The 16,034-nt window shown below is 38.8% G+C and overlaps 1 protein-coding gene across 4 annotated transcripts in view; it reads left to right on the top strand.

The window, feature by feature from the left end:
- FGFR1 (fibroblast growth factor receptor 1) overlaps window positions 1-7,259 on the top strand; it is a 57,481-nt gene extending 50,222 nt beyond the window's left edge. For 3 of the 4 annotated variants that reach the window (XM_072399794.1, XM_072399791.1, XM_072399792.1), the window contains 9 exons: window positions 835-979; window positions 1,069-1,190; window positions 2,005-2,115; window positions 2,532-2,722; window positions 2,923-3,045; window positions 3,448-3,518; window positions 4,656-4,793; window positions 5,712-5,817; window positions 5,911-7,259. In XM_072399794.1, the coding sequence (XP_072255895.1) occupies window positions 835-979; window positions 1,069-1,190; window positions 2,005-2,115; window positions 2,532-2,722; window positions 2,923-3,045; window positions 3,448-3,518; window positions 4,656-4,793; window positions 5,712-5,817; window positions 5,911-6,075 (1,172 nt within the window). In that variant the 3' untranslated portion in view covers window positions 6,076-7,259. Of the gene's footprint in view, window positions 1-833; window positions 980-1,068; window positions 1,191-2,004; window positions 2,116-2,531; window positions 2,723-2,922; window positions 3,046-3,447; window positions 3,519-4,655; window positions 4,794-5,711; window positions 5,818-5,910 lie in introns of all 4 variants that reach the window. The other variant, XM_072399793.1, reaches the window with a different exon arrangement.
- The last annotated feature ends 8,775 nt before the right edge of the window (window positions 7,260-16,034 follow it).

Raw genomic sequence — 16,034 nt, 5'->3', positions numbered from 1 at the left:
TTTCAGAATCTAACACTTTAGGAGTTGAGGTGAAACAAGTGAGCATAGCAGGGGACCCAGAATCCAATACTGAAATGTAGAATTAGACCTTTGTGTTCAATCATTTAGAGACTAGCAGGGGAGGGGAGTATTACTTTTAAATTGCTGGGCCTAAAATTAAATCTTCCCCAAAACCGATAATGTTGGATCAATCACAAATAAAGCACTGATGAAGCTCTGCTTTCCCAATTCGTTTCTGGCTCGGCCACTTTTTTAGCTGGTGCTTAAAATATCTTCTTGCACAATCTCTTTCCGTCCTTACTTCCTTCAACACCTCCAGGTAAATACTTTTATCTCTGACTCATACATAAACTCAGTGTCACTACCTGACCTACTGACCACAGAGCAGTTTCCTCCTGCTGCTACTTTTCCAATATTTGTTTTAAGGGAAACATGAATGTAGCAGTAATGCTAGATTTGCAGACATCCATTTCTTCATATGCATCGCCTTTTAAAGTTGCTGCCACCTACACAGTAAACATGCACTTTAAACGCCAACATATGTTGTGTTTACTTTGTGCTTCAGCTTCTGTATGTACAAGAAGGAATTGCTTATTGTCCTATACAATGTGTTGTGTAAGCTACATGATGAGTTGTATATGACTATGCAAGTGTTCGCTCTTTCTTTATAGCATCACATTTACATTGGAGGGTTTGACACCTAGAATAATGCTATCCGTAAAGCCTTAAAAGTATTTTCAGCAATTGGCAGGCCCACATCTGTAGATGTTTTTATGCCTTTCTGTGTGTTCTGTACATAAGGTAACCTGCTCCTTTTGGTGTTCCCAAAACAGGTGTCTGCAGATTCCAGTTCTTCAATGAATTCTGGAGTAATATTGGTAAGGCCTTCTCGGCTGTCATCAAGTGGCACACCAATGCTTGCTGGTGTGTCTGAATATGAACTTCCTGAAGATCCTAGATGGGAAGTAGCAAGAGACCGGTAAGGAATCCCTAATGGCTGAACATGTATTCTGTTCTGTTAGTACTGGCCATCCACATATTTACAAATGCCACTATGCTTTTTCATAGATTGATCCTCGGAAAGCCTCTAGGAGAAGGCTGCTTTGGTCAAGTTGTCATGGCAGAGGCCATCGGGCTTGACAAGGAAAAACCAAACCGGGTCACAAAAGTTGCTGTCAAAATGCTTAAATGTAAGTTCATCAAAAGTTTATTAAAAAACCTGAATGTATATTTTTTTTTTTTTGTATGGTTGTATATGCAAAAGTGCAGATTCACTCCTTTGTTCTTCAGTCTGTATAACTCCATAGGCAGACAACACAAAAATGTGAATACAAAGTTGTTAGCATGCACAAGCAGCTTATACAAGGTTTGTTTTTTGTTTTTATCTGAATATGTTGTACCAGGGATGTATTATCTGAAAATTTGATATCTGGGTTTTTAGGGCACCTTTACAGGACCATGATTATGACGCCAAATGTAAAACTCTAGTATGGCATTTCACATCTGCTACTTTCAGAGTACTGCAGACTCCCCATGAATACAACCTCAGCAATAATTAATTTCTGTGTTGGGTCCTGTACAAAAAAAAACAAAAAACATATGGACCACTGAAAGCCATCGGCTGCCCAGTTCTTATCCAGTAATATAATTCTGCTGAAAAGTTTACAATGCTCACATTGGCGCAGTAATAAATATGACAGAGGTCTGACGTTCAATCCTACCAGGGTTTCTGCTTCCTCGGCAGGTAAGTTTCTTTGCACATGTTTTCTGTGTAAACACATGGCTATAGGTTGAGGTTGGGTACCTGGTGGAGCTATAGTAGGAATATTAAAGATATGTGAAGCAGAAAATCAGAAAGATGGAGAATATCATGGGTTGTAGTAAACAGTAGTACTGCTTGTAAAATGCTAAATATTACCAATATTGTGTTTTTCATATTTTTGTGATTAAATCTGTATTTTCCCACTAGTTTGTATTGCTAAATTATGTGTTTCTTTGATTCAGCTGATGCTAGCGAGAAAGATCTGTCTGACCTCATTTCAGAAATGGAGATGATGAAAATGATTGGAAAGCATAAAAATATAATTAATCTTCTTGGGGCCTGCACCCAGGATGGTAAGTCCTAGTACAGTCACAGCAGTAGAAATGTTTATAGCTATATTCTATGTCCACTCAGTCCTTTTTTTATTTATTTTTTATTCACAATATTCTGATTTTCACAGTCATCTCATGGGATTGGAGAGGCACAAGTACTTCTTAGCTGCAGCAGAGAAAAATTATATCTTCTGCCCTGTGCTGTGTAAATTTCTAGCTGGACAGATATAAGACATATGAGAGCCAATAATTTGTATATCTGGGTTTAAAGATTTTCCTGGAGTGTTGCAAATATAATTGTTTTATTCCGGGAATGTTACAAATCGATAAGAACTGAAACGTGAGCTTACACCAACACCGCTACCGGTATAAACTGCCGGAAGCTAGAACATGATTGCATTTTTGTGTGTGTATTGAATCCTATGTTGTTGTTCTAGGTCCTTTATATGTGATTGTTGAATATGCTGCTAAAGGAAATCTTCGTGAATATCTCCGTGCCAGGCGTCCACCTGGTATGGAATATTGCTATAATCCTAGTTGTGCTGCCGATGAACAGCTCACCTTCAAAGACCTGGTCTCCTGTGCCTATCAAGTGGCAAGAGGCATGGAATATCTCGCTTCCAAAAAGGTAGATTTTTTTTTTTTTTTACTTCTAATTTAACCCTTGAGTTGGTATTGAAAATGCTTTTCTATAATCGAGGGGAGCTACAATGAAAAGAATGGGATTATGAGTTTTAACTTACATTCTCACATAGACCATAACCACTACGATAAAAATATGGCTTCAAATTTTAAATACCATTGATGTATTTTCCTTTTCACTTTCAGTGCATCCATAGAGATCTTGCTGCTCGGAATGTCCTTGTAACTGAGGATAATGTAATGAAAATTGCTGATTTTGGTCTTGCTCGTGATATCCACCATATTGACTATTACAAAAAGACAACAAATGTAAGTGTTTATTCTGCTCATTGCTGTTTATAATATTCTTAGTGCTAATCTATGACCGTATTCTGATGCCTTGTATAGCTTTCACGACATTTTTTCACAGCTTGTTGCTGTCTAGAGGATTCCCCTGGATGTTGTTCCATAATATAGGGCTTCTTGCAAAACAGGATTTAGGTTCTATGAACACCTGAAGTGACCTTGTTTATATAATTTCCAAACTTCCTAGAATTCAGCTTTTGCCTGTCTTTTTATCATTTAGATTTAGTGCATTTCAGCTGTCTTACAGAATTTTTTGTTACCAGGATTTGGTCCTATAGAAATGTGCAGGATAGTGTTTTATTTTGACATCAATGTAATCAATGCCTTGACTATGACAAAATGGTGACATCTAAATTTGTTGTTTAGGGCCGACTGCCAGTAAAATGGATGGCTCCTGAAGCTCTATTTGACCGAATTTATACCCATCAAAGTGATGTGTAAGTATATTGTGTATCTTTTTGTAAGCTTGAGCAAACTTGTTTTACTGAATCTTTATGTATTTCAGTTCCCTAATTTAATTGCGCACACATATTAGGATATATAAATCATTGCCTATATAGCTTGACAGCTAAGTCATTCCCACTTTATTTATTGTTGCTATGGGCATATTCTTTGAGCTAAGTTATGGTCTGTATCAGGTCCATATTTATAGGGATCATGTTGATTAGCCTGTTCTTTTGACACGTTTAAAATACATCACAGGACCGCAAAACCCCATTGAGCATCAGGTTGCATTTTTCCGATCCGGTATGACCTACTGAGAAGAGTTCAAAACTACAGCCCAAGCAGGCCACTTTTTTAAATTAAATTACAAGCAAGAGGGTTTTTATTGAACAAAAAATGCTGGGTTTTCTGCTAGCTATCTACTAATCTGCATGTGCTTTACAGTGCACAATCCTGGCATGCTGGGTGTGCCAGGAAAGTAATGTCTACAAGCGGGAGTTAGATCACCCAGGTCACACAAGGCTAGCCAGTATGGACCAAGGTTGCAGCCATTATGGAAAATAAGCTTACACATGGCCTCTCTAGAGCAGAACTGTAGGTGTACCATCCCTGACAAATTTCCTTTTTGTCCTGCACATTATGCCTGTTTTCAGTGTTGTGCAGGAGGTTACACAATGGTAATGCTGAAGTAAAAAGGAAGAATTGTTGCAGTTTGTGTGGTTTTTGGTTTTTTTTCTCCCCCTGTCTGGAGTTTCTGTACCCTCAGTGCAGTGACTTGTGTCAAAGCTACCCCAGGCCACACCTTCCAGTGTGCTACTCGTCTACCCGAAGTCGTTCCTTTAAATCATTTTATTTGCTATTTTTGTACCTTGGGTGTTCCAGTAATTATATGTTGGGTACACCTGCTGCATCCATTATGAAAACGTCTCAGTCTCCCTGCTGGTCTTTATTTACTTTACAATACAGAAAATGTACTTTAAGTGAGCTAAGGCATGGAAATTTAAAGCTATTAGGCAGCCATTTCATCTGACTTTTTTTTTTTTTATAACAGGAAACTTGAAATAAATTATAGTTTGTGTTTTCTAGGAGTTGCAATAAATCTTGTGTACTAATGCCATGCGTTATTCCAGGTGGTCATTTGGTGTATTGCTTTGGGAAATCTTTACACTTGGAGGCTCGCCATATCCTGGGGTCCCAATGGAGGAACTATTTAAGTTACTAAAGGAAGGACATCGGATGGACAAGCCCTCAAATTGCACCAATGAACTGTGAGTATAGAATATTTTATATATGTTTTCTGTAATCTGCTGTTGTATTCTGTTACTGCTGATGGGATTGTGGAATAGTTCAGAAGTAGATCAGGAAGGGGGTAATGAAACTAAAATTCTTGTTTGATGGATGCCCGCACTCACAGAAATCCCATGTGAAAAAGTATGTACACCCTAAGGACATGATTTGACTTTCCTCAACATATTTTAAATAGGCAAATGTATGGTCTTCATTTTAAAAATGCCTACACATAAAGGTGATAAACACAAGCAAAATTTGATTGTGCAACAATGTATTCAACAAATACTAATAGGTATAATGGTGTATTGTAAAAGATTGATATAGTGCAACGTTCAAACCATAATATTTACCATGCTTCACAGTTGGTATTGGATTTTTCACTTGAAAGGTTATCCTAGGTTTGCATGAGTATGACCACTTTAACAGTGTACAAACAACTTCATCTGTAATTATTCAGTCCACAGCACATGGTTGCAAAGGTTCAGGTCTTTGTTTTTTATAAACAAATGTTAGTCTTTTCTAATGTCCTTGATTAGCAAAAGCCTTTTCATCCCTCCTTTAAAGTTTTAACTGATTTAACTTTTTTATGTAATCTTTAAACTTTTCGAGCCTAAGTTTAGCATTTTGTCAGACTAATAAAAACCAACAAGTTGTCCTAAATCCACCGCATATTCATGTGGGTTGTGAACAGACCATTCAGGTGGAAAAAGGTCCCAAAAAAAAACCCAAATAATGATCACTTTGTTCAGGCTGGATACTTAATTACTTCATGCCACCTATAATTGAGAATTTCTTGGTAATGAGCTGACCTATTAATATTCTGGAGCTAAATAGAATTAACATTTATAACTGGTACATCTCCTTGATTTATTTACATTGTTTCTTTCTTTCCCCAGATACATGATGATGAGAGACTGCTGGCACGCGGTGCCGTGCCAGAGACCCACTTTTGTACAGCTGGTGGAAGATCTTGACCGTATAGTGGCTCTTAGTTCTAACCAGGTAAAAAACCTTGTAAGGAAATGTAAAGTGTGCATTATTGTGATATTATGTTGTATAATACATAAATAACGCTGTGCCTTCTCTTTTCCTTAGGAGTACCTCGATTTGGCCATGCCAGTCAGTCAGTATTCTCCTTGTTTCCCAGACACAAGAAGCTCCACGTGTTCTTCGGGAGAAGATTCAGTTTTTTCCCACGATCCCTTACCAGACGAACCTTGTCTTCCCAAATACGCCAATGGAGGACTTAAAAAACGTTGACCACCCAATCTGAGGTTTCCCCTCTATGACTTTGTAACTTTTCATGCATTCCTAAAACAAAACATTCATTCTTTTCAGTTCACAAGAACCATGGTATTCCAGATCATCAGTCTTACTTCATTCAGATGTTTAAAAGGGAAACAAGACCAAGTGATCCATAGCTTATGGCTGGTGTCCACACTAAAATGTCCTGATTACAGTGTAGGTACAATGATGTCAACTCGTAAGGACAGCTCGATCCATCACAGGAATCCAAATGGCAAATGCAAACCGATAAGATCTTGGAGGACTATAAGATGCCCCCTCATGATGTTGCCTTGTGGCTATCCTCAGACCTTAAAGACAAACTACAGTGGTTATCCATGTTTCTCTTGGCTATTTTGTACATTCATTTGGAGCATGCAAGAACATTTGGAGATCAACATAATGTAGCCCCTAGTTGACGTTCTCCAGAACACAATGTTTGGATAAGCTCTTCTTTTCAAGATGCGCCACCAAGGTCCGCAATTAGTTGAACTGACCATGCAGAAACACTAATAAGGATATCATTATTCTTCGTATTTGTTTGTCAGTCTTAAAAAATTGAAGGAATGTTGTAAAGCACCTCCCATAAGCAGACCGTGCTTAAATCCTGTACATGATTTTAACCGTCATAATGTAACCTCTGCTGGCCAGCCAATGGTACAAAGAATAAACCGGGTAACTTGCCACTGGTTTTTTGGTTGTCTGATCTAGACCTGCGTCTTGGCTCCTGCCCACAATCCTCCTGGTCATATAGTTCTATACATTTTTTTTTTTTTTTATAGGTCACACATACTGGGAAGGAATGCAATTGAGGTATTGGTCTAGTTCACATTATCCTGAAAAATGGGAGATTTTATTTCCTTTTAACAGGTTTCAAGCTAATTATGTAATATAAATATGGGTAGCAGAACCCGTTTATGCCTTCATTGTGTATATAGCTAGAAAATGTATAAATATGAATTATATATTTACATGTCTTTTTAAAAAAATGTTATGAAATATATACCAGTTTGGTAGTAAAGTGGCTGGTAGCTGTCAGTTGCTATAAACAAAAAAAATCATATATTTTGCTACATTTTCAGTTTGTATTTTTTTTTAAATTATGTTCTAAGATTTTCTTTTTTCCAGTACAAGTTCCTTAATAAAGAGAATCGGCTTCAGTTGGCGTTTTTATATATGGTTTCTATCTTTTTATTACCTGTTTTTAGTGTTTTTTGTTTTGTTTTTCACTAGCTTGCGTGTTTTTGTTTTTTTTGTTTTTTATTTATTTATTTATTTTTAATTGTTTTTATCACTACTTTAAGGCTACGTACACAAGTCAAATGATTCTCATCCGATCATCGCCTCAGGATATATCGGATGAGAATCTGGCGTGTGTACAACCCTGGTCGGTCATCGATCCATTGCGTCAGATCCATGAACAATTGTAATGGAGGGGAAGGGGAGAGAATGCAGCGGGGTGCCGCTCAGTCATTCTCCCCCTCCCCTCCATAATGGCGCTGTATGTACAGCACTTGTTCATGCATACTGCAGTCAGATCCTTTCCAACGACCATTATTGAATGTGTGTAACTTTCTGTGGCGGGGATTAGAAAGCAAGGCAGAGACTTGGATTGTATGGGTCCTCATCTCCACAATGGTCTGCGAAAGGCTAAGGCTGGGTACACATGTGCAATGGTTCTCAACCATTTACCGGCTACAACCGTCGTCGCCCGAATGACCGTCCTGGCGGATCCACGAATGACGAATGATCGTAATGGAAGTGAAGGGGGAGAGAGCGCAGCAGGGTGCCATAGAGCAGAACAGTGCTGTTTGTACAGAAGTCCTTCATGCATCGTGCAGTTGGAAAGGATTGTGAGAGATCCTTTCCAACGACAATTATTACACATGTGTACATAGCCTAATTCCACTGGAGAGATTGTGATGCTGCCACTTTTACTTGACTGCAACTTCCCCAAGTATTCTATTCTAGGCAGCTCAGAGTTTACCATGTATCAAGGGATTTCTACAAATAATGTCCAAAGAACCAAATTGTAAATTGAAGCACACCTCTTCTGACATTTTAAGTGTGTTGATTGTGCTATGTACAGATGCTGTGTGTGGGAAGAATGATTTCCTGCCTTATTCGGCATAGGTCCTGGAAGAGGGACAGAGCAGTGGTGGGAATGTAAACTACGAGGTCAGTTGTCCATATAGTGACCAAGCAAAATACTACTACTGTTTGGCTGTTACAACTCAAAACGATCAGTGGCACTGGACGTTATTTTGCAATTTCTGGGGATACAAAGCTCCAGAAGCCTCCAATGAATAATGTTGGCAGTCCTTTTAGTATGTAAGGGTCCTTGGTTATGAGCAATAAATGCCCACCTGAACTTTTTGGCATTAGAAAGGAAGGGGCCTGAGCTTCTATATGGATCACCCCTATTCTCAACAGTAAATGATCTTTAATCCACAAATATATGTACACATCACCTTGTATGCAATAAAAGGAATAGGAATAGAGTGGGTGGAGGGGGATTGTTCCTTTGTTAGACATTGGCCCATGTTACCCATTTTCTTATCTTGAAAAGGTGAAAATCACTGTAATTTGTGTCATTGTACATTAAATCTGTAATGTTTTGCATGACAATAGCATGGAATGGAGATGTTTTAATGAAACAAACACCCTTTATCTATTCCTAATTTCATTGCTATGACTACCACATGTTTTTTCCACCCCCACAAGTTCCAATGTTGGAAGGTAAAAAGTGTACAGGTCTTGAATACCTTGTAAAATTTCCTATTTTTGTTGGTTCTACTTTAAAATTTTCAAGGGCTAAAATGTGGTGGTTGGATGTTTGGATTTTGGTCCCTTCAAAGCGGTACAGGGAAGGCCGGCCAGTAAACGTCAACGGTCAAAGGCATCTGAGGTTCACCAGTCCAAAGAGGAGCTACTATATTACAAATTGCTAAAAAAACCTAATGCCTGGTCAGAAGAGAGAGGTTAAAGAATGACATCGGCTTGCTGTAAATGGGGTTTCATAGTCTGAGTAGTCAGCCTACCCATGCAGACCCCTGTTCTCCATGAAAAGCACCTACAATGGACATGTTACTGGCGGCAATGGAAGAAAGTGACCTACTTTGATAAATGACTTTTACTTTAGGTCAGGTGCATGGATGTTTGCATGTGTGAGCAGCAGGATGTACTATGGGAAGAAGATGGGCTCGTGGAGGCAGTGTGACTTAAAGTTTCTGTTACTAATATATTGATTCCAGATTTCACAGGAAGCCTTCCTGTATGTCCAATGCCTTAACAGATTAGAGACAGAGTTTTGGCAGAACATGGAGAACCTACACAATTTGCAGCAGATGGACTTAATGTTTATGGCTAATAATAGTCTATTTCTAATAGCCGTGATTGGATCACTCAATGCTTCCTCTCCCATCCATGATGAGCTTTTACTCTTCCACCCTCTCAGCCACAATTCTTACTTCTGCTTCCCCATCCATGTCCTAACCCACCTTACCCATGGACCAAAATCAGGTTACACAGTTTTTCAATCTACTCTCCACAATCGATCCCACTGACTTTTTGTCTATGGAGTTTCACTAACCATTGTGCCAATATTCTTTCAAAATTTAGTCTAAATTCAACTGTTCAGGAATAGGTACTCATAATAGGCTTTAAAATTGCAATACAGATTCACTTTGTGTGTAAAGATGTTTGGCCATATGTATAAAGGAGATGTGTACTCCTAACTCTGCTTTCTGAATAAAATCTGCAGTATACATATTTCATTTACACCATCACCGCCCGTCCCAAGCCGTTATTACCTGGTGAGGCTTCCGAGCCACATTAACTGACTGAGCGATGCCGACATTCCTTAAACTGACAATGTTATGCAATAGAAACATCAGTTGTGGAAATAGATTTTCTATCTAGAAGCACTATTGTTTATTTTATCAAGATTGTCATTACTAAAAAAACAAGTCATTTCTCTAATAGTAAGCCAAGCAATTAGACAGAAATGCACTTATAACATGCAGTCCCTTTTATGCCAAGCCATCCAAATCTAACATCTGCCAAATTTTAGTCTCAAAGCATACATAAACCCCACTATGGCATTGCATTTGGAGATGATGCCTATCCTATCTTTATTTGCCATTGAGCTGCATGTATGATCAGCCTTGACACAACCCATTTTTTCAAACTTGCCTACCCGTCTTCTTCTGTCAATTGAAACCACCACTACATATCTCCCATCCTATTGTGTGTGAAATTCCCCCACCTACTAGATTGTAAGCTCTTCGGGGCAGGGTCCGCTCCTCCTATATCACTGTCTGTATTAGTCTGTCATTCGCAATCCCTATTTAATGTACAGCCCTGCGTAATATGTTGGCGCTATATAAATCCTGTTTAATTATAATAATATTAAAAAACCCATTCAAATGCTTAAAATTTGGGTCAAGAGCTTGCAAGCTGGCAACTGTTACCATACTCAGGCTTTATTAAACATTTCTAGCCTGACTACCAATTGGAAACAATTAAATCTGTGGGTTTAGGTTTGCTGTAAGTCTTTCCTCCCCAGTGGGTGGTGAATTCTCACTTCACTATCCTACATTGTCATGCACTGTGCTTCCTCCCGCTGGCCTCTCTATTAGTATTGTGTCCTTTAGCAAAGGCTGGAACTGCCAGGACACATGGAGGTATGTTTGATGATTCTGCTGGAGGTCATAGCTTTGGAGAAATAAGCACTGAGAAGTCCCTTTTGTACTGCCATTCCGAATCCTAAAAACATTAGCTTGATCATTTTGGTATTTATCGTTTTTATGTTTTCAATATTATATATTATATATGTATAGGGAGGCAAGTAACTGCTGTTCTTGGATTTTCTTTGCAATGCTGCAAGCGACAAAATCACCTATTTAAAAAAAAATTGAAGTTAAAGCTCAACTGCACGATAATAAGAAAATTAGTTTTGTAGGGGGATAAAATGAATGATGCATCTTTTTTTGTGGCAATATGCATCCTGGAGACATACTGCTTCTAGTACTTCTGGAATTAATGCATTTAATAATTCAACCTCGTGTAAGTCCCAGTTACCATAGACCTGCACCCTGGTGGCTCTGGACACAGGAAAGCCTGTAAGGATTATCAATATGTCATTAGGAGCCTCTCATTGCCAGAGAAAGGGGACCCATGACGTCACATGGACAGCTAAAACAAAGTTACATTTATTGATTATGTTTTTTAATAGATTCAGGGTGCTCCAAGGGCTATGAGAGATTGAAGAGGAAAGAGGTAAGGTAAAGCTGAGTATCATTAAATTATAAAAAGTAACCATTTGGTCTAGTTGTAGGGTAATTAAAATGTTTTATGATGATGATTTATGTTCATTTGTATACTGGATCCCTGTGTAATCGTTTGCACAATCACATGAGTACAGAACCATTCTAAAAGCCATCTGAATTGCACGTTTCTTAACTGAAACGTGCAATTACCTTTCTCGTAACTGAACGCTTACAGCTTCCAAAGAGGAGAGCAGGGTGCTGATCTGATCTATGTGTAGTTTTACATTTTATCCATTATCCAGCCCCAGGCTTGCTGGGGTCCTGATGGCCTCTGTTTCTCCACTGAAGTCATGTTCTCATGTTCTTTTGCAAGCTTTGGTAATTCCTGAGGCCAAAATCACTGGACTAATAATGTGTTATTAAAACTTACCAACTGTGACATGAGACCCACTGAATTGTATTCATTGTAATTAATTGTAACATAATTGTGTTGGCAATGTTTCCTTATTGAGTAACATAAATAAAAGTTGTGGGGAGAGATGGAGATGAAAGAATCTGGACTGGTGGCCAATATCCTCTAACGTTATCAACAAAGCCCCATTACACAGTGACAATGGGCCTGATTTATTAAAGCTCTCTAAGACTGGAGAGAATACACTTTCATCAGTGAAGCTGGGTGATCCAGCAAACCTGGAATGGATCTGGTCCAGGATTAAAAACGCTTGCTAACAATAAGCAAATGACTTTGAAGAAATCCATTTCAGGTAACGGATCACCCAGCTTTATGGATGAATGTGTATCCCCTCCAGGCTTTAATCAATCAGAGATAGAAGCGCCGTGCATTCCTGACTTTAAAAAGGAACATTTTTTCATAACACTGATTCTTCATTGCACAAGGCAAAATTATCCACCCATCCAATCCAGCATTTATTTATGGCAATGTTTGATATCCTATGTAGATGAATAATGAATTGTACTTAGATTCAAAATACGGGCTCTGCATTTCCCCTATGGTGCCAGGAATGTGATTGAAGCTTCCTGATACCGGTGAAAAGGTAACAGCCTTCATGTCATCATCCTTCTCCAGCAGGTCTGTGGGTATGACTGACTTATGTTTACATACCATAGTGTCAGGGTAATCTGCGTCTTCATTGCACACCTGGATGATCGGCAGGAAATGCAATATAATCATAAAGGTATTTCACAAATGACATTCCCATCACTGATGGTGGAGACTTAGGGGCCTGATGACAACTGGTGTGAAAACAAATAAACATGAGTTTAATTCTCTACTAGCAAAATCCCACAAAGCACCCCTACAATGTGCTGGAGGGCAATTTCTCGGGATTATGAGCACCTAGTATTTTCAGGGGGAGGCAGTAAAGTGTTGTGACATCACCTGCACCTCCGGTGCCAGAAGCCAGGGCCAAGCTATGTACAATCCTAACTCTTTTGTCAATGCTTTATTTTTGGAAGAACCAATTTAAATGATAAGCTCATAGAATGTTTTTTTATATGGTCATTTTAAAGCAGGAATGGAACAACCATATCCTAAGGATTGTCACTTTTTTGTTTTGTTTTTTTGGTGCAGGATTAAACCTGTAGTCCTATTTATACATTATATTCCCCTGCAATTATGTAAACTAAACTTTTCTGCAAAAACTTGCAGAACCACATAGTGTTCAATTTTAGAAATTTGAATGAAGATATTTTCAGCAAACAGAAGACATGAGTAATCTGTTTATAAATAGGCAGGATGTGTTCTTCTGCGGCCATGCAGAAAATACGTTTGAGCTGCCATTTGGTATTAGGACGGTTGATCAGGTAGAGGATATAGGATGAGGTTTGTATTTTCCATGATATAATGACTCACTCACCCCGATTTATTAAAGCTCTCCAAGAAGAGAATACACTTTTATTAGAGAAGCTGGGTGATTCAGCAAACCTCCAGCAATCCATTCTAGGTTTGCTGGATCACCACGCTTCATTGATGAAAGTGTATTCTCTTCAGCCTTGGAGAGCTTTCATAAATCTGGCCCACTGACTCTTCTATGGAGTTCTCGGGAAATGGTGGAGACACACTTGTTTTGCTCTGTCTAATTAAAGCTGTAAGCAGACAGCAGAACTCCATAAATAATCAGCCTGAGCAAAGGCAGTGAACAGAAAATGTGTTTTGCATTGATTGTTCATAATGAAACAACTTAGAAAATGATCCATTAGAAGCTAGTCTGTATTGTCACATCCCACTGTGTAGTGAATATATTATGGTGTCATTTATTAATGTAGTTCTGAAATATATAGAGGGGAGGAGTAAACTCTTGTAAATGAAGAGGGCTCTTCAGGTGAAATACAGCTGAGGATCAGATCAGGCGGAGGAATGTAAATGTATTCACAGATATGAGATGACTCCTACCTGATCATGATTCTGGTACAATAAGCAACAAATGTTCATAGCACCCTACAGGATTTCCTAAAGTGGACCTATACTGAAAGATGCCATTTATGACCTGGTTCTAAAAAATGCATCTTGTCTGGTTGCCGTTCAGAACCACTGCTTTATTACATTCTGAATCATGGACCCTGAATGAGTATGCAGCTCAGATATACAAATGTCATCAGGTCACGTTAGCCATTTTGCCAATTAGGATCAGATAAAGACATAGACCTTCTGGTGTTACTATTATTAATAATATAAAGAATTTATATAGTGCCAAAATATTATGCATCGCTGTACATTAAATTAGGTTCTGGACAAAATCCAAGATACATAAACTTTTAGAGCCATTTCAGATTTGCAGTTGACCACAGCATTCTTCCTCAGGCACAACCACGTTCCAACCATTCATGGAAGCAATTGGTAACCATTTTGTGCACATTTACACATGGCTGTGGTTGTGGTGGACTCCTGGAAGCAACTAGCCATACAGATGGTTGCTTTTCTCCCTCTGGAGGAAGAACTGCACCACAACCTCATTCACACAGCAAAGCAGTTGTCAAACCTTGCATAGTAATTGAAGAATGGCACCTGGGAGCCACTAACAGATTCGTTTTCCAACAGTATTCCCAAATACTGTGTTCCTCCATCTTCTTTCCAGCCAAAAACTCTGCAAAAACCTAACTATGCAGAACAATTTCAATAAATCTATATTAAAAGGACAACCATTGTTGTGTAGTTGTTGTCTATCCATTGTTATGTAGTTGAAGTACAATAAACTTTGAAAGGTTTCTTGGGGGAAAGCTGTCAGCTTTATAACTAAACTAAGGCTATGTACACTCCTGAAATAACTATCATTGGAAATGAATGACTAAACCGATCGTCCGATAATCATTAACAAAAAAAGTGCACAACGACTGACCAACGGCGCTGTTAAATGAGGAATGTCCCTGGAAACGAACGACCATCCCGGTGGATCCGATTCAGCAATGATCGTTCGCTATCTATTATGTGTACGGTCGTTCAGTGATCGTAGATAGTTCTGCAGTACACTTTCTCCTTTACATGTCACTTCCTGCATCGTTCAAACAATCGTATCTAGTGTGTGTACATTATTGGTGGATTATATCTGAATGATTGTATCGTTTCAGCATGTACAGAATTGTGCACAATACAATCGTTATTATTATTATTATTATTACACCGTATTTATATAGCACCATCATATTACGCAGCGCTGTACAAAGTCCATAGTCTTGTCACTAACTGTCCCTCAAAGGAGCTTACAATCTAATGTCCCTACCATAGTCATAAGTCATTAATGTAGTCTAAGGTCAATTTAGGGGGAAGGCAATTAACCTAACTGCATGTTTTTGGGGTGTGGGAGGAAACCAGAATACCCAGAGGAAACAGATAGTGTCCTGGCTGGGATTCGAACCTAGGACCTAGTGCTGCAAAGGCTAAAGGTGCTAACCCCAGAGCCACCATTCAAAAATAATTGTGGATCTGTCATTAGTCGCTTTGGCTCGCCCATGCAAGGAGTGAAGAAAATACACAGTACTTTTAAATAAAAGCGTGCAATTATTTCCTCTTCCTCTCATGTGACAGCTGGTGCTTAGAGATTGATCAAACATTTTCATATTGGGGTGGGCAGAGAATCTTCAGCCCTGTGTAAGCTCCAACTACAGCACCTCCATTTCTTTGCTCCTGGTAACGAAATGGTGCAGCCGCCAGTCCCTAAATGCCGTGCCTTCATAATCTGCAAGGACCAGTCTAGCAAATTCTTTGAAAGGTTTCATGGGGCCTCCAAAGATTTCTAACCAGACACAGGATGCATTGAAAAACAAAACAGATGTGTACCTGTCACCATATCGGAGCCCATGCCTATAGTTACTTTTCCTCTTGCTCTTGGTATTTAAATTCAATAGCTGCTGTTGCAAGTCTTGGATTTTATTGTATTTTTAATGGGAAAATACAGTAAACAGACCCCATCTCTAGGTTTAGAAAAAGCTCCGGTTCAACCTTGCATAAAATGTATCTCTGCTGTCTTAGACATCCCAGATGAAGTTTCATCAAATGATAGACTTGTCTCTGAAGCCGTTAATTAAGTTTATTGAAGCCATCTGCAGGATAAACACTGTTCTATTCTTAAATCCTCGTCTATTGCTGCATCAGTTTCCCTAGATATGAGAGGAGCTACAGTCTTGCTGAAAGTTTTAACACTTACAGAG

This window comes from Pyxicephalus adspersus, chromosome 2, assembly GCF_032062135.1.
Source record: "Pyxicephalus adspersus chromosome 2, UCB_Pads_2.0, whole genome shotgun sequence".
Classification (NCBI taxonomy): domain Eukaryota; kingdom Metazoa; phylum Chordata; class Amphibia; order Anura; family Pyxicephalidae; genus Pyxicephalus; species Pyxicephalus adspersus.
The sequence above is the reverse complement of the archived record's forward strand: the minus strand, read 5'-3'. Positions and strand labels throughout refer to the sequence as shown.